The sequence below is a fragment of the Acipenser ruthenus genome, chromosome 7 (assembly GCF_902713425.1).
Source record: "Acipenser ruthenus chromosome 7, fAciRut3.2 maternal haplotype, whole genome shotgun sequence".
Taxonomy (NCBI): domain Eukaryota; kingdom Metazoa; phylum Chordata; class Actinopteri; order Acipenseriformes; family Acipenseridae; genus Acipenser; species Acipenser ruthenus.
This window is the reverse complement of record NC_081195.1, coordinates 25,655,562-25,675,295: the sequence shown is the minus strand read 5'-3', so window position 1 is coordinate 25,675,295 and position 19,734 is coordinate 25,655,562. Positions and strand designations below refer to the sequence as shown.

Below are 19,734 nucleotides of genomic sequence, written 5' to 3'. Positions count from 1 at the left end.
AAAAGAGAGAATTTGTCATGTTTATTTTCGGGTTCTCGTACGTACATTTAACTGGGTGAACAAAAATGCGTTGCAGTTTTGCGGAGTCAAACGTTCCTCAATCCCAGAGCTAGTCTGCATTACTTCCGCGCGTGCGCCTTGCTGTTTAATTTTGGTTTAACGTTCTCATTGTAAGGATGTAAAGGCTTGTAAGAGACTGTATGAAATAATTATATACATATTTTTACATGGATATTGACACAGACATTAAATAATCATGCAAAATGTTACTAAACTATACAAGTAGACAAACAGATAATTGACTTATTGTCGGAAGGGGGTTCCCCATTGTTCTGTGGCATGACGTCAGGGGATTTCCAGACTGTTAAAATCTGTTTAAAAAAAACAGAGAGATTTGTTAACGTAGTGGCAGATCAATCTGGCGTTCACATCACAAGCCGCGGAATGCAAGACAGTTCAATTTAATGATATGTCGTCGTTGATAGTACAAGATTAAGAAGTTAGACACGTGTCACTGGATCAGACGCAGTACGGAAAACTTGTGGAAAGCACGAAGAGGAAGCGAGTCCATTACTGTCTGTGTTGTTAATGTCAGCATTACACATAAACACTCGGAACAGATTCGTATGTTTGCAAAATCCGATTTCAACGCCAGTGTCAATATCGCATCGTGATTACAGCAATTTAAGTCGGGTAAAAAGAAAAGCAAGCTGACATCACCGTCGACTGGTCCGAAGAAAAAATAAAAACTGTTATTTATTTATTTTAATTCGGGTTATTAATAAACTGCATAATACAGTATACAAACTAACATGAAAAATATGAGCGGAGAAGACGGAGATGCCCATACCTGCACGCCCCACACAGGTAAGAAACGCACGTGTTTATTATTATTATTATTATTATTATTATTATTATTATTATTATTATTATTATTATTACGAGTAGTCGTAGTAGCCGTAGTAACACCCATAACTTCAAACTAAAAGAAATTAAGTGCAGAATATGCTATAAATATAGTAAACAGCAGCATATTTTTACCCTGTAAATGCACCGTACATTTCCGTAAAGATTATCATTTGGTAGCTATTGTGCGCATAAATCATAATATAACTAGATTCTGCTTTTAAGGACGACTTAGCCGTTTTAGATGCCTGATCAGCAATTGAGATTTAAATACCAGAAGTAATATCATACATATTATAGGCAAGCAAGTCATGGTAGTTCACCAAAAATCAGGACAGGTATTGTTAGCGCTATAACCTAAGTCTGATAATACGCAGAGCGTGTTATATATATGTCACCGCTGATGCCCAACACAGCGCTTGTAAGACAGTTGTTGGTTTATAAGACCATGTTAAAATACGTCTGGAAGTGTTTTCTGTAGAAATTTATACAGCAGCCCTTGTCCTGGTTAACAATCATTATCTCTACTAGTGTCGCAGCAGTACTACCAACTGCTAAAAGCGACATTTTGGCAACGCTAACAAACAAAACAAAACCAAACAAAACAAAACAAGTAGGCCTGGTTTCTGATAAATTAGAGTTTACACTGTAGACGTTTTGAACAGTTGTTTATGCTGGTTTTAAGCAAAAGAATATAGTCTATAACCATACAGTTTTAGTAAAAGTAAGCACAGACTTAAATTAATCGAATTACAGCCATCAGCATCTAAGAAACCAAAGCCGTTTCCAAATCACCAGCAGTTACTGGAATATTTAACTGTGAGTGTTTAATACACACACAGGTAGGCTTAGCTATTCCTAATTCGTACTTAATGTGGTTTTATTGTACTGTTGACTAGCTCATTAACAACATCCATCTGTTTCGGAAGGAGCTTGTTAATTACCGCGTTGCTTAGCATCTTGATGGCGTGGGTTTCCATAGTAATGAAACCCGTGTCTGGCACAAAATGCGCCCGTCTTTTTCAGGTTCCGAAACCATAGAAGAGCGCACCGGGGTTCCCCGTCGACAATGTCCAAAAACTCAAGAGAAAAATGCTTATTATGCCTTTATACTTTTTGAAAAGTGGAGTTGGAGAACGGAATGGCGTTCTAGTATAATGAACGATACCGTTACTTTAGGTATTCTTGAGTTTATGTTCAAATTTGAAACGGAGGATTACAATATAAAAATGGGTTCCAGATTCTGTAGAAGCGGTAAAGGTTTCACATTTGAATAATTTAGTCTTGCACAGTGGCTCAATTTAATATCGCACCCCTCTAATAATTATTATTTCGGTACATATTTGACATTTTGAGAAAGTAAACATGGTTCTAAATACCGATTTTTTTTTTTTTTTACTGATCGTCCAGTAAATCTCTTGAAATGTGCTGAAATCAGTGAAGGCAGTCTTAGGACTTTTTACACCGAGGGTAGCGAGTCTTTTGTTTTTATAGCCAGAAATCATGAAAACTGTTTCCATCAATAAATGTCAGAGTTTCTCCGACCTGGGGATAAAGAAACAGTAGGCCTACTTGCTGTATTGTCGGTTCAGGCCAGTGCTGGGACACATATTAGAATACTGTAATATTTCAAACATGACCATGTTTGTATTCAGTTATAGAAAATAGTTTTTAAAGTTGTGCACACGTGTCTGAAATACTGCTATAAAGAACAAGGTTTCTGTCCTTCCTGTCACAGAAAGATAGATGACAGGTTTATTTTATTTGAGAGAGATGTTTTGTTTTCCAGCTGTTGTAAATGTAAAAAAAAGTATTTGAATATGTTTTGAAACTGAACGCATGTTTATCACAGCATTAGCCCAGACTGAGCACATTTACAGAGAACAATGGTAACGGAAAACGAGAGACACTGTATGTACTTTTCAACTTGTAAACCTTCATGTGCAGCAGAGCAGATGCAGATAAAGAAAAAAAAAACTTCTGTGATGATGTCATCATACCCCAAACCCGTGACTTAATGAAAAACAAAACAATGGAAAATGCTTTCACTTTGAGTCAAGACAAGTCGGTAGCATTACCCCACCCTTTCCTTTAAACAAAAAAAAATAATAAAATAAAATAACGGCAATATTTAAACACAACTTAGTTGCAGCTTGTGGGTGGGTGCGGTTCAGGGCCGTACCAATGGGTTGTGAGCAGTGCGGCCGCACAGGGTGCTGACCTGAAGGGGGCGCTATATCTCGCACAGGACGCCGTCAAGGATCGGTACGGCTCTGGTGCGTTTTATTCTAAACAAATACAGTGTTTGTGGTTTGCCATATTTTGCATGTGCAGGAGTGAAATTCTCAACAAAAAAGTACGGGTACTCATATGCGCAGCCTGGTATACTAGACCTGTGGTTTTGCTTCCTTTTTTTTCCTATATGTAAACATTACAGACTATAGTGTCAATTAATATATACTTATAAAATGTATAGTTATCGGTACACGATACATTTTTTAAAATATAAAATAAGCTTTAAAAATAGCTGATAAATTATAACCAATATAGACATATGTACTTCTATTCCCCACCCCCACCCCCCCATTATGAAATCGCTGTAATTACGTTAGAACACATTTTGAGAACTGTAGCATTTTTTTAAAATGCGCTCGCCTTAGGGTATTACAACAACAGTCTTCTTCCTCTTCCTCTCTTTCTTCTTATTCGTGGTGGCGGTGTTTTAGTTTAATAACCAGTAGACTATAAATATATACATATTTGACATAATTGTTATAATACCTCACATGGATTTTTTTCTATAGAATTCTATAGTACAATTACTACTACTATAGTAAAAGCCCTATAGGATTTTTGACAGATTCTATAGAATACTATAGTACTTTTGTGGTACTTGTTCCGTAGTACTTCTGTGGTAGTGTAGTCATTTCCTAGTACTTTATAATTCCTTTGCAATGCTGGTCCTACTGCAGAAGGCACTGGTTCTGTGGCTATTTTGTATTTCTTAAAATTAATAATTTGTATTATGTATTCTTTATAAAGAGTTGTTTAATACTTGGCACCTTTTCTGTGAATTACAAGCAACAGACACAACCACATGGCTGAAGGACATGAAGAACATAATTAAGCTGAAAACTCATTTTACAATGTGTGTTTTACTCTGTAAGAAAATGTACTATTTCAGTTGTAACAGTTGAACACCTACAGACTATGATAAAAAAGACTCTGACAAGCAGTTTTCGCTATTGTAACCTCAAAAAGACACTAGCCAAAATATTAAACAGAAGCCCTTTGTTATTAAGCGATACAATGTAAAATTCACAAATACCTATTGCATGTATGACAATTTTTTCTGTTAATCACAGCCGTTAGCAACTTATAGACCTAATTTTTGTATTTGTATAAAATTTATACATGTACAGTTGCGTGGTTTCCTGAGCATGTGTGCATTCATGCAACTAAATAAACAATCATGGTGCTGGTCTTTCAATTATTTTTCCATAAAGTTTGTTATCAGCAGCAGCAGAGCAAAAGCAATGGTAGTTGATTTGACTTTTTAAAAACTGTTTAAACTAAAAGGCTGATAAACGAGATGTAGGTTAATGATGGGATGTGGTTGTGAAATGCTTAAACCCTGCATATCACAGTCTGACGTTTTAACTGTTAGCGATTCATTTTAGACGATACATATCGTCACAACAAGGCTCGCTTTGTTGCATATTTTTGTTTTGTTGCATGTTATTTTTTGTGGTGTGTTGCTTACTCAGTTAGAAGGTAAAAAACAAAGAAATAACTAATCTTGCAAAGTTATATTCTTACTTTTAATATATGAAAATAAGTCTGGAGGGACCGATTTCCATGGTAAACCAAATTCAAGGCATCAGAATAAGAAATCATTTTTCTAAAGTAATAATAAAAAAAAAGTTTGGCAGTATACATTTGAGTTTTTGATGCTGTATTCTCAAAGCTATTTCATATTGTCAGTGGCACAATTACAACACCAATTTGCTTACATACAAATTCAATGTCTGTGTTGCGTTCTGGTTTGTTAATTTTATCGCGTGCATTTTTCTGTCCTGAAAAAATATGCTCTTGATGCGTTGGAGTAAACAGCTTTGAGCCCCGTGCTTTTCTAGCTATTTCTGTATTGCTGAGTGTTGTTTACGTGAAAACAGTACAAGTCAGCCTTTTATTGCATACATGAAACGGGTTTAGATTAATCACCACAAAAATATTTGTCAGATATATAATTTGAATAATGAAAGCAGCATATAGGGGGAACTTTCTAGCTCAGCTGTATTATGACCACTCCAAGCTCATTTTTGTGGAGCCGGGCACATTTCCCAGGAAATAATTTCCTCTCTGTACAGTAATCCAGTGGCCTGACAAAGCCTTAGCTTTTATCAAAACTAAAGATTGTCTGTCTAAACAGTCAGACAGTTAGTTAGAGGAATATGCATACATTATGCTGAATGTTTTTGATTTGGGACCCCCCCCCCCCCCCCTCGAGCAGACCGTGAGAAAATAAATAGATTTGAATCCCTTGAGAGCTGTGGTAATAACACAAGTAGTGACTGACACTGTCTATTTGAAGCTACACGTCTGTATCGACAGTGCTGGTAGTTCCCTCTTGTTAGATGCTGGTCACAGAAATGTTTGATTTAAAATAGGTGCTACAGAACCATGCCTTTGTATCAGACTTGTCGCTTTCAAGTCTGATACAAATGCTTGATTATATTATATTTAAAAGTACTGGTGAGTTCCTTCAACTCAAAAACACATTGTAGCTTTGTACTTGTAGTCAAGCGAGGAGCAACTCAAAGGTATGTTATGAACATCGGTTGAGAGAAATTCATTTAGCCTGGGACAAAAAAAGTTTTACTTTTTGCATTGCAATTGTTTATATCCTAAAAGGAGTTACACTAAATATTATTTATTCCACAAACTACAAACTTTATTCCAGGTATGGAAATCGCAACACGGTAGTGAAAAGGTCAACAGCAGCTATGCAACTCAAAATCTGTAGCTTTGAGGGATTTATAAGAGAGTTTGAATGAAATGGTATAGATTCAAGATTAATAATTCAAGCCTAGCCAAAGGCTTAAGGGTGGTGGCTTGTTGCTGGCATACATTGTAATGCAGAACTTTGATTTCTTTTAGATGATTCCAGGACCAGTGTAGTTGATCACAGTGCATCTCAACTGCAAGACCATGGTAAGATATAAATGGGGGCCTTGTCTAGCAGTGGTTGATCTTGTGTTATAATTGAAATGGTTTTCAGCTCACAGTTTTTTGTTTTGTTTTTAAAGTAACTGCATCAGTCATTTAAAAGTCATTTTGAATTGAAATCTTATTGCATTGCATTTCCATCCCACTGTTTTTAAACACACATTTAACATGTGTGGAAGAAGTAGTGCAAACTATGGGCTAAAGAAAACTTTGTAAATGTGTAAACCTTAACGAAGAAAGGTTTGTTAAACTTCTGACTTCTGAGCAAAAACAAAAGCAGTGATTTGTAAAGTGCGGATTTTTAAATTTTCAAACTCTTTTCTTTCTCTTTGCAGACGCAGAGCTCGGTGAGTGTTCATTTCCTTGGGCCTCCAGTGAATTTGTTTGCTTGATTGTTATTTGCAAGTCAAGTCTGTATCAGCAGTATGACACAAGACAACCCTGGTGAAGGCATGGCTGCATGGTGCTGTCTGAAATAAAAACTACTGTAGGAAATGCAAACCTAGACAGCCAAAAAAGCACAGCTCAGAGACAAGGAGAGATGCAACCACAGAACTCCTTGAAGGAATTATTTCTTATAACTCTCTGCAGTTCATGTCTCTGTAGGTCTCTAAAATAAAACAAAGCTTTATCTAGGTGCAAAGTGGGTCTGGGAAGCAGCTTTGTGTCCGGTGCAAAGTCAGTATGCTTTTTGACTGCAGCGCCCCCACAGGTTTGAGAGGGTAGAGACTGTCAACTCAACTGCTACTGGCCACACTGACAGTTGTAGTACCGCCCTGTGTCCTCCAGTGGCCAGTAGTGTGCCAACTGTAGAGCTGGACGTAAAGAGGCGATTGACTTAGGGATTGGACACCCACTGACCTTCAGTTTTCCAAAGCTGTTGTGGGGGGTAAGGAACATAATAAGACATATTCTAAAATTGTTGAGAAAATAAAGGGGTGTAAAACAATTGGGCACTCTAAATTAATAAAGAAAGCTACAGTAACTGTACCTCGCTGTGCCTCTAAAGCATTAACAAAGTCACCAAGACCTTGCAGCTTTCCAGCAACAGTGAAGCACTGCTAGATGAAAAATGCTGAATAATTTGATGGCAGAATGCAAATTTGAAATGCTGCCTCATTACTGCAACCCACCCACCAATCAAGACTGAATATTAACAAGCGACCTATGTTTCCAAAGCAACAGGAACCCTGGAGATGAGGCCCAGCCTGGGGTTCTTATGTGAAACCTGAAAAAAAAAAAAAAAAATTTTAAGTAGTGTTTTGATATGCTGTATAGCTTGTGGCAAACCAAGCTAAACTATGCTAAAACTACAGTGCAACTTTGATAAGGGGGAACAGTGGCACAGTTTTTGAAGTCTTGTTTATTTCCTTCTAGAATTAATCAACGAATATATCAATGAAGATGAAGGCCTGAAACCATTGTTGCCTGGCCCACCACCACCACCCACTCCACTGCTGGAGACGCTGACAACATCACAACTCATACCCAGGAGCACAGAGTGTGTCAGCTCACCACAACCACAGGTACAGCACTGGCACTGTGACTTCCATTCCAATCCAGTCGTGGGGAAACACAGGCCAACGGCAGCCACATGAAAACGAGGCTGGGGTTGCTATAGCGCTCGAAACACATTCCCTTCCTCTTGTCGCTCGTTTCCCGAGCCTGTGTAAATATTTGTTTTCTTTTATGGGCTGTCTGGTGTTTTATTTGATGGAACTGGTATGAACGATTTGGAAGCGAAATAAAAGTAAGAAACCATTACTGGATATATAAGCTACATTTAAAAAAAAAAAAAGGCTTTTTTTTGCTTGTTAATGATCAGCCTATTTCCATTGGTCTTGTCGCACTGTTTTTGTTTAGGCGTTTAGGCGTGACAATTCAGCATGGCTACTGTAGGCAGGCAACCCATTCCGTACCCTCGCCACTCTGTGTAAGCTAGTTCATTTCTGCAAATCTCCCTTCAAGAAATGGGCCATTAAAAACATAGCAAAGGGTAAGCCTAGAGGTATGTTAAAATGTATTAAAACCATGGCAAACCATGGTAAACTATGCCAAATGCATACAATGACCATGGGAAAAGGAAAGATAGTTCCATTCAAAGTGAAACAGCTTCCAACAGGAATGATATTTTTGGCTGTCAAATGCCCACCTACAGACACTTGTCGTTGTAACTATTTCTTGTTGTAAAGGCCTTGAAATAAGCTTTAAAGTAATCCCAAGTGTTATTTGATGCCCCTACATGGAGGAAAACCCAGTCCCAGTAACTCCTCTCCAGTTTCGCATGCACACACACTGGAATCCTTTCCTCTGCTGCATCTAAATTATGTATCAGAACCAGGAGTAAAAAATATTAAATATATAAGCGGCCGCTTCGATACACATAAGGAACGATGTTTAATATGAAACACATTTGCATGCGTGTACATTTTAATGTTTTTATTAATAACATTAAAATACAAATGTATTATTTCCTTGTTTTCTAGATGTGCCTAAAAAGTATCATGGTAGTATTTAATTAATCCAGACCACCTTAAAATGATTCCGGTGTTTTGTGAATAGGGCCTATTACATCATAGTCATGCATGTACTGTAAATATGCTTGCTTTAGAACTAGACAGACTTGGCTCTGTATAAAAAAAAAAAAAAAAAAGTTTTTTTGCTGCAGTGTCCAATAAGGAACTCCCCCGTACTTGGTCTCCTATTGGCTACTGGTTTATCGTACAGACTTCCTGGACGGAAGCTTTTGTTTTCAGTTTTGCCCAGAATAGCTGCTGCTGCCTGTCACCCAATCGCATTGTTAACAGCTCTGTGAAAGTGGATAAGCCACGCTGTTTACCAACAGATTGAGAAAGAACCCCATCTATATTCCTGGAGATGTGAGTGCATTGTGCAAAGTCTTGACATTGAATGCTTTGGTATTGAACACGTTTTTATCAACTTTTTGCCAAGAATGATTACAAACAAAAGCTCTGGCTGGGGTTTTAATGGGATGTTTTAAAAGTTTATGGTTTCAGATGTGTTAATTCCTCTGAACCCCATTGAGCTGGCATGTAGACTTTGCACATTTGTTTTCAGATCCGAAACAGTTACAAATGGATCCATTCTCGGTGCATGTAAACCTAGCAATTGCGATCTTTATATTTTGTGTTTAATTGTAAAGTAGTAGCTGGCAAATATGGTTGGCGGGGTGACACACTATATACTGCGTGCTAAAGATAAGACACACTGACCCTGTGTGAATGCGGAAGAAGGTTTACAATACAAGGTTGTACAGTAATTGAAACCATCAGCGTGTTTTTGAAATCTTATTTCGTATTGTAAATAGCTTGTGTTGTAATTGTGAATTAAGCAGCATTGATTCAATTATTTGGTGTTTGTTGATTCTCGAATAACACTGTTAATCAGATATTCAGGCTATTATCAGTAACAACTCCTGCTAGTAAACCTGCAGACTCAGCGAGCTTTATTCATGCTGTGGAAAGTGATTTCAGAACATATTTCTCAAATCAACAATCCAGTGCTGCCTGTTTCTTTCCGTAGTCGATAATTCACTCTTAGGCCGTGTTCAAAGCACATTCGCTATAATTCACATTTCAAAGACTGTATTCAGTATTTAACAATTTTTTGATGTGTAAGAAAGATTTTTAAAAGATCCCATCCATGCAGCATTCAAATATAGTACACTATAAATGTTAGAAAACAGTATGTTCACAAAGAGAGAACCAAATACGTGATTTATCAATATATTTGTTAAAGTGACCTTGACGATTTCTCTAGCAAGAGTTTTATAAACCAGGACTGGGTGCCACTTTCAGCTTGTGGATCCCTTCAGTATTGACCTTGTGCTCTTTCCTCCCACAGCCAATCGGAGACGCAAGCTATTCGCATCACAGCTTCGGACTGGTGACCGGCGGGGCAGTGATGAAACGTCGGTCAGGGGCAGGGCCCCCCCCCCAGCTGGTAGCCCGGGGCACCGCACAGCGCAGTGGCACCAGGAGGCTGGTCCAGCGGGGGGGGCAAGCAGGGTCCTGTGGAGACACGGGCACTCAGGGGCTGGAGGAGTTCTTGAACCTGCCCAAGCTGCTGATCACAGAGCAGCCCAAGCAGAGGGGGATGCGCTTTCGCTACGAGTGCGAGGGTCGCTCTGCAGGCAGCATCCTGGGGGAGTCGAGCAGCGAGCAGAACAAAACCCTGCCCAGCATTGAGGTCAGCACCAGATACTGTACAATTGCAAAGCTTCTAACAGGAAAGTGTAAGATCTATCCTTTAGGATCTGCCACACAGCAAGGGACTCCTTTTCATTTACCTTCAGACCTTGGAATCCTTAAATTGTTTTCCTGGTAATATGGTTCTTTGTGAGAGGGGACAGGCAGACTGGAAGTATAGAACAACAGAGGGTTTGTAAATGGCAGAGTGGAGCACACAGGTGGAGCCGATGTTAGTGGCTGGATGCAGTAGCCCAGTTTAGGTTTTTATTTCCATGCACTCCAGGTATTTATAGCTTTTTAGAATTTTAGACACTGAGTTTAAACACAACAGACTTGCTAAATCTTCAGAACACACTTCAGTTGTTTTTGGCTAGTATTTTTCACTGTTAAATAGCACAGAACTGCAAACTGAACCCAGAGAGTCTTGGCAGTGACACAGTGGGATTTAGAAGAAAACTACATGTGTAGAATCGCTGTGCAGTGCGTCACCATGCCTGCGTTGTACTGATTGCTGTGGTGTCGTTTCTGTCAGATACAAGGCTGCATTCATCAGGTGAAGAAGGTGAAAGTGACAGTCTCGCTGGTGTGTAGAGACATTCCTTACAGACCTCACCCGCACAGCCTCGTGGGTAAAGACTGCGAGGACGGGGTCTGTGTGGTGAGCTTCAGCCCCCGGACCAACAGGAAGCACAGGTACCACATTATATATTTTTTTTCAATATTGCCGACCTGTTTAAATTTGTAATCTCACATCATCATGCTGTAAATCAGTGCTGGGAAATACATTTCTCAACATTTACTCGGGATCTTCTAAGGATCGTATCCAGATCACGCTCCCTCCTGCAAAAATGCTGTTTTTTTTGTTCCCACAATACTAATCGGAGCACTGGCTTTGTTGCAGGAAGGAGTGTGATTTGGATACACTGGGATGTTTCGAAGAAAAAAAAAATCTCTTTCCCCTGGCGCTCCAGAGTGAAAATTGCCTCGTTGATTTCCCAATAAAATACATCAAAAACTTTTATCAATACATATATTAGTGCTCCCCCTTTTAGAAGGCTGTGGTCTGGAGCAATAGCCTTTTAAAAGGTTTGCCACTGTAAATTTGCATGGTCATTTTGTAGTTTTCTCATGCTTTACCCATGGTTATACTATGCATTTGTCATAGTTTACCCTGGTTTGCCATTTTATAAATATGCTTCACCATGCTTTCACTATGCTTTATTACACTTTACTATGCTTTTACTAAGGATGTAAGAGACCATGCAATTTGTGTTCTGCCTTCTAACAAGAAGATAATGGCTTTATCATTGTACCATTTTCACTCCTTTGCAGATTATTGTGGATCTACAGTTTTATACTAGAAATGTCTCTGGCTTTCTCCCTTGATCAGTGCTCAGACCTGTTCTTTCTTTGTGGGTTCCTTTTAGCTTCTCAAACCTCGGGATCCAGTGTGTGAGGCGGAGAGAAGTTGAGCCAGCGCTTGAGAAGAGACGCAGCCAAGGCATCGATCCATTCAACAGTAAGGCGCTATATTCAGAAGAATTATGTGTAATGGGGCCAGTTACCCATCTAAGAGCCTTAAAATGAAGTCACTGTCGCTAAACAAATTATTCCACGAATCTTACCCGTGTTGCACTTCCATTAGCTACTACATGGCTCTGAAATGTGCACTTTTGAAAGAAACACATGCTATAGCAAACTTTTAAAACTTTTCATGGAATTATTTTGTTTGTGTTACAATCCCTTTAATTAAACCAAGCCTAATTAACCCACATACCAGAACTTCCATTTCTTGCTTGCTTTACCAAAGCGCACATTAGAGTGGCCGGTCCCAGACTGAAGTGCTCCGACTGCCATTCTCAAAGCAAAATGCGTTCCTTCATTGTCTTCCAGTAGGTAGACAGGCAGGCACCACATATTAAATCCTGAACAACTCATTTAATGGGACAGATCCCCTACACTACTGCAGTGCGGCGCTGAACGTTTTTAATATCTATTTAAAATTATGAACCAATTAGAGTGACCTTTTAATTGGTCAGTGTATAAATTACTGAACTAGACTATACTTTGGGTTTTAACAGGGCCATTAGCAGGGCTTGGTTGGCAGGTGCTTCCCGGTAACAATCTGAAGCTCCGTTGGCAGGTGTTTCCTTCAATGCTAAGAGACCTTGGTGTTGTTGTGTCCTATTGACAGAGTTCTGGCAGTGTTTCTGTGTTTTGTTCAAGGCACATGCCATGCCTCATGGGTGAAGCTGTAAAGCAGGCTGGTGTGGCAGGTACTATAACGGTTCATTGTAACCTCAGGAGTCTGCTGGTTGGCTGTGGCACATCGCCAAAAACCACACACCAGGAAACGGTTTCATAACAGAAAAGCTGGCAAAACAAGACAGACAACCTCAAGTTAGAACCCTGAAATGTTTTTTGAAACGGAATTTTCTAATGTATTCCAAATTATTTTATTTTTTTTGGCTTTGAGAGTTAAAGTGTAGAATTGAACCTCGCCCCACAGTTGCTGACAGCATGACAAACAAAGCAAACTTTTTTACTCATTTTATGACGCAGGTTCGGCAGTTTACCACATCAAAGCATCGCAAAAAAGCTGTTTACAAAATCTTTTTTCTAGATACACATCAAAATGTGAAACGATACTGTGATAAAATTATGATTTTGCTCTGCATTGAGATTAATCTAATAAAAATGAGAAAAAATAATAAACGAAACCAAACATGAAAGACTGCACCTGTATCACCAAGTACAGACTATTTATTTAAAAGCATTGTACTTGTAAACCACTCCAGTGCTAATGTGTATTTGTGAACAGAAAATTTCACAAGGCATGTGATGATAGCCAAAACATTCAGTTATAAATAAAATTAAAATACCTGTGTTCTCTTAAATAAGGATTGCTGTTTTTTTTTCAACAATACAGTCTATGATATGAAGTCCATATTTTAAATTCTTATTTGAATCACTGTTTAGTGGTAAAAAAAACAACACTGCTGTATACTTTCATTCAAATATCATAATATATGCAAATGTGACATCCCATAATAACCCAAGACACGGCCCCACGGTACCTGAATACTTTCATATGTGATCGCCTAGCAACCACAGCACAGAGAATGGCTACAGGTTTTACAGAGATATGTCCAAGACAGGGCAGAGTTTGAAATTTTAAATAAGTCACCATCAGAAAAAAAAGCTGCAAAAAAGGTGTGTCTTTCATATCGTGTATAGGATACCAGCTCATATTTACTTGCAGAATAGAGTGCATTTCTTAGCCCAATGCAGTCAATTTCCTATCTTAGAATGAGCTTCTGTGAGTGCATAGCACATGTGTTTCCATCAGCTGCTTTTTGATTACTGCATTCTGTACAGTAGCCTTCTTATTACCCCCTACAGTACAGTATTGAAACAATGTGCATTCTCTTTATTTTTCGAGGCATGGGCTTTTCTGATGAATAGACTGAAGCTGCTTCTCATTGTTGGAAGCTGTTGTGGTGGGCGTTATGTGATTATGCAGTCCTTATGCAGTCCTTGGTTTAGAAGGCTCAGAATAATTTTTCTAAGAAAACTAGCAGCCCACTCACTGTGCATCTATTACCTGCTATCAAGACACCATCTTTACCCCAAATGGAAAAGTATTTTATTTTTTACATACACAAAGACCCCTTTAGAAAATTATAAAAATCCCCTGCAGTGCTCCATGCCTGCACTCTGAGACCACAGGGTCTGTATGTGGAAGGTGCTCACAGGTCTAGCTGTAGTCGGTAGGTACTGTGCTTATGTAGAGCATCTTGGGGCTTTCCACAAAGAAGCACATTTTTTGCAGCATGGGACACTTTTGATTCTGTTGTTTCAGCCTAGGAATGTGCACTGGTAGATTTTAGACGATTATCTGAAAAATGCATGATGAGTGCTCTCACCAGCACATTGGAGGAATGAATAAATGCACACAACCATACATACAAGCTGTTATACATATTGTTTATTTTTCTAGCTGCCCAGTCGAGAAGCATCGATGATGTGGAGATGAATGTGGTTCGCCTGTGCTTTCAGTGCGAGGTGCTGTTCGATGAAGGAAATAAAACCAATTTGACCCCTGTGGTATCTGAACCTGTGTTCGACAAAAGTACGTAACTTCAGATATATATTTTATATATAGAAATGCTATTAAAAACAAAAAAAACACTGTTAAAAATCAAATAAGTGTTTAACATAAGGTGAACCTTATGTGAGCTCTACAAAGGGATGTTATACCTATTCAAGTGGATTGACTGGGATTATTTTGAAAAGACTCCTGAAAGCTGCATTTCTGAACTGTTTTGCCACTAAGGGAATTCAACTAGGATTTTATATAGAGAGTTTAAACCTGCTGGTGTTATGTTGTTTGTAACAGAGGCCACAACAACATCGGAGCTGAAGATTAACCGATTGAACACTGCCCGAGGGCCGTGCTCCGGGAAGACCGAGATCTACCTGCTGTGTGACAAGGTGCAGAAAGGTAGGTGTCTCTTCCTATGTAGACCGTGACACTTCTGTCATGTGTAAATGACTAGTACTATCCTAGTAGACACTAAAATACAGTGAAATCGGCTTGGAACAACTACCTGTATACCCGTATATGTTTAATATGGACATGCTGTCCATTACCTAGATTGTTCCAGATTTTTATAAAGAAAGGCCACTTTTTTAGGATGGGTTCCTAACATCTGGATGCACACCTGTTTGCCCTGATTACAGTCCTGAGGTGGAATCGGCTCCACAAGGAGCTGGAAGGTGTCTCGATGGATCCATTCAGTTATTAATATTTCACGTAGTTGGTGCAGAGAGGTAGCCACAGGCAGGCTCATGAGGACCATCGTTCATCCCAAACAATCAGATATAAAAGTAGCCAATGTGGTAACAGTGCAGCATTGTTGGGTAGCTACAACTGTGCTTAACTGAACTTAACTGAGAAAGTTAACCCTAACCAATACTTTGAGCGCAGCACAGAAACCAGGACCAGAGGACACTGTTGAAAATTAAGTAGTGATTGACTTAGGACAGACTGAAGGAGACACTTCTTCACACAGAGAGTGGTGAGGGGATGGAATGGGCTGCCTAGTCATGTTGTTGAGGCAGAATCACTTGGATCCTTTAAGACCCAACTTGACAAAGTTTTGTGAACAATCAGCTACTAGGAACCGGGCAAGTTTAGATCGGCCGAATGGCCTCCTCGTTCGTAGCATTTCTTATGTTCTCATGTTTGGCCTTTCAGGGTCATCAAGGGGACCTGGGTTATACTAGGAGAACATGCCCCACACCCTAGCAACATCAAATCCTGCCATGTAGACAGATCCTAAATAGGTGGTCTGACAGCGTTGACTCAGTGTCCCTGTTGATGTTTTGCAGACGATATTGAGATTATCTTCAGTCTGGAGGGCTGGGAGGCGAAGGCGGAGTTTGCCCAGACTGACGTCCACAGACAGATCGCCATCGTGTTCAAGGCCCCGCCCTTCAATGAGCTCGACATCACCGAGGAGGTGGAGGTCAACGTGCAGCTGCGACGCATTTCTGACCAGATGGACAGCGAACCTGTCAAGTACACCTACTTCCCTGAAAACCAGGGTACGAGAAAATAAACCGCTAGGGTCATCCCCGGGATTGCGTCCACGTGTAGCTGGCCCCAGAGATATAGCTTTGAATGTTTCAAACTGGGTTGTTTTTGCTGTGTTAATCAGGGGATTTCATGATAAAAGATGTGAAGCGTTCATAATTGATTCGACAGAGGGTAGGAGACACACCCTCACAGAGAGAGTGGGGAGGGTATGGAATGGGCTACCTAGTCATTCTGTTGAGGCCGAATCACTGGGATCCTTTAAGACCCGACTTGACAACGTTTGGAGATCAATCCGCTACTAGGAACCAGATGAGCGTAGGTGGGCTGAATGGCCTCTAGTTCGTAAATGATCTTCTGTTCTTAACTATGATATAAAAACTCTTGCTTCAAGACCTCAGCTACTAAAGAACTGGACAAGCACTGATGGGCCAGATGTTCCTAAATTCATTTTTCTTTTTATATTTCTTTACCTGCATGGGTTCAAAAAAGCGTAGTTGCTTGCGGTTTTGCGCCAGAACGAATGATTTGAAGTTACGGATAAAGAAGTGAGAGTCTTCACTGGCTATTCGAATGTCCTAACTTGTTTTACATTTTCAGATCCTTATGATGTGAACAGGAAGAGGAAAACGGCACGCTCGAAGTTGAAGGTAGAAATCGACGAGACAGGTTTGTGCCCCTTGCTGTTTGTGTTTGCTGCCTTCATGTCAGTCCTTCAGAGCTGGAACAACCTTATCTAGTAAAAACCCAGGTGCGCAATGTGGTCAAAATGTATGAAAGCACCTGGATCTGATACGAGTTCAGAGAGAACAGCTGCCATCATACTCTCTTAATTTCACTCTACAGCTATGGCCAAAGGATTTGCATCACCCTATAGAACTGACTAATTTTGCTTCATAAAGTCGAATGCAACATGCTGAATGATGTTCTGTTAATATATTGAATTACATACCGCTTTGCAGTTTTCCATGTACTTAACGAAAAACTGACAACAATTGAAAAATCTGACATTTCAAAATCTTTTTTTTGTTACCTTTCGTTTTGTTTAATTATTTGTTTATTAATAAAATTAGAGAGAATTTCTCTTCTAAGGATCACAGTGTATCCAGATCACGCTCCCTCCTGCAACAATGCTGGTTTTCTGTTCCCACAATACAGTGCTCATTTCAATCGGAGCACCAGCATTGTTGCAGGAGGGAGCATGAACTGGATACACTGCAAGGTTTACAAGAAAAAATATCTTGTGGTGAACATTACCGGTTAAAAAGTTGAAAAAAGATTTCAAAACAATTGGGAATATTTTGAAAAAGAAATTGCTGCGATACAGACAGTGCTGGATAGAGCAAAGATAAAGAAACAAGCTTCTTGTAAACACTGCAGGGGGGTTCTGTGACACTTTCATTTCTCACTGTTTTGATTTCTGCCTTGTGACCCCTGACCACCCTGGCACAAGCACTGAGCAGAATATGTAAAAGACTTGCTAACTTACTGTTTATAAAATGGAGGTGTTAAATGTGCATTTAGCATTATTTTGAGAAACAAATCAAGAAATTATCTTTTTAAATACTTTTTAGAAAATAGATGTATTATTACTGAACTGTAAGTGTTATCCAGTAAAAACTTTGTGTTTGACCATCGACCAGAAGACATTCAGATGAAAACGTCACTGTTAGTACGGGCTTAACCTGTTTTTTTTCAATGTGAAAACAACATCATAATAGAGAAAAGACAATTGTTCCATTTGATTTAAGACAGAGTAGATATTTTGATGGAAATGTCATTGCTGAAACTTAAGAGAAAAGCATTGTAGTGATTTAGCGATCACAAAAATGTCTTGCATGCTAAGCCTCACTCACACTCATGTGTGCGTTAAGGTGTATGAGAGCGCTGATCCCAAATTCATACTGATATTCATTCCTACTCTTTTCTAGAACAAACCACCCATCTGCCAGATCCTTTTCCTCCCAATGACTGGTCTGCACATCAGCCATTAAACCCTCCGCAATCAGATAACACATTTCTTGAAAATGCATTCCTCAATAATTATCTTAATGAATCCACATTGCTCGGGGACATTCAGCACAACTTGACCCAAGAGCAAGATGCACTTACTTGGGCTCTCTTAGAAAATCAAGAGATGCAGGCCTACAATGATATCCATCTGGGAGGGGAAAATGCCATGAGCTTAGCTGCTACAATGAACATGTGCATCCACGCCCTGGGAAAAACAAGCGACCCTTTCAACCAACAGCACGGATACTTGGATCCTTCCTTCCAACCAACACCCGTCATGGACCATCAGTTTCAAGCATGTCCGAACTACAACCTCACCATGAACGGGAACATTGAGTCAAGCCTGGGGCAAGGTGCCTTTGCAGGGTACCTGGAGCAAAACCTCAGACCCGCCGATGAGAAGGTGAACACCAATGTGCCAGAGAAGACGGAGAAACCATGACCAGCTGCAGCTGGAGTTTTATCTGTGATTGTTTGTTCATATTGACACTTCACTCAAGGGATCGTCAATTGTAGCTGACAATGCTGTTTGGTTGGCAATCTCAAGGCACCAGAAGACTGAACTATCAAGATTGGTGCCTGAGCTAAAGCTAAGAGAACTGTACTTGAGGAACTGTAAGGCTTGGCTGCTTTAAGATGGATTCGGATAGGATTGGGCAGGATTTGTCGACCCAAGCAAGCAAGCAAAACAACAGGGGGACCACAGATTCTGTTGGTGATTGTTTAGCACGGCTTTTGTAAGATTTCCATTACACGAGAGTAGATGTTAAAACTTCATGCTGATTTGAACTCGGCTCTCGCCAAGATAAGCACCAACTAATAGAATATAGTCACAGCTACAGTTCAATTTCTGTATTCTTTGTTTAATTGTTTTATTTAAATTACTTAAAGTAGTTTTTTAGACCATTGTAAGTGCACTGTAAATATTTTAAAAGCATAAAAAAACGACATTTGTTTCTGTTTTTTTTTGTTTGTTGTTTTGTCAAGGGTAGCTCTTCAGGAATAGTTTTGAATGGCTACTGAAATTGCTATTAGAAGTCACATCCTCACTGGGACAGAACTGCACTGATAAGATCAACGACAAAGTATTCTGAACGTTTAAATCACAGCATGTTTGATAAAAACAAATTAAAAGCAATAGCGTCTTGCTTTATCTGTTTGTGTTCCTAAGTGTTTGGTGGCTCTCCCTCTAATCAAGTTGAGAGTCCAAGACTAAAGGTAGCCACCAAACACTTAAACGTACAAGAACTATATCTATGAAAATAACTTTTATTTTTTTTAATGTTCGTATATTATTTCCAAATTTAAACAAGCGTCTGAATATTCTTTATAATTAGTACTATATTACATTAAAAAGTTGCTTCCTTTGCATGATATCTTTTTGATAGTCATTTACAAATTCTGTTGTATGAAGTTTCAAATGTTTGCTGAAACTTTGATTTCTTTATAAACATTTCCATTTTAAAACCTGATATCTTGCACTAGGTTTAAGAAGTGAAATTACTTAGCAAGGTCAAGTGGAAGAGATTTTCTGAAGGGCAAGGTAAGCCTACATGTGCTTTCAAAACTGCTCAGTGAGACCTCTATAGTAAATATGATAGGTAAAGCATGATAGGTAAGATTTATGGAAGTTAGCTACAGCCACTATAATATAAAGATACTATTTATGAAACTCAAACACACTCCTTCCACATCTAACCAGTCTGGACAAACCCTTTGACTTTTCGTTTGCAGCCATTGACTAAATTTCCAGTAAAGAATGACTCAACATACTAA

General features: G+C 39.2%; 1 protein-coding gene across 2 annotated transcripts; it reads left to right on the top strand.

Moving 5' to 3' along the window:
* The first annotated feature begins 342 nt into the window (after positions 1-342).
* LOC117414737 (transcription factor RelB-like) lies at positions 343-19,327 on the top strand. Of its 2 annotated transcripts, XM_034024513.3 has the most exons (12): positions 343-867; positions 6,067-6,120; positions 6,471-6,482; positions 7,513-7,661; positions 10,000-10,344; positions 10,879-11,039; positions 11,774-11,865; positions 14,347-14,478; positions 14,746-14,850; positions 15,741-15,956; positions 16,546-16,614; positions 17,877-19,327. In XM_034024513.3, the coding sequence occupies exons 1-12, from the start codon at positions 813-815 to the stop codon at positions 18,398-18,400; spliced, it is 1,914 nt and encodes a 637-aa protein (XP_033880404.2). In that variant the 5' UTR covers positions 343-812; the 3' UTR covers positions 18,401-19,327. The 2 variants fall into 2 exon arrangements, with proteins under 2 accessions (XP_033880404.2, XP_033880406.1); XM_034024515.3 differs by lacking the exons at positions 343-867; positions 6,067-6,120; positions 6,471-6,482; positions 7,513-7,661 and adding an exon at positions 8,888-9,014.
* The last annotated feature ends 407 nt before the right edge of the window (positions 19,328-19,734 follow it).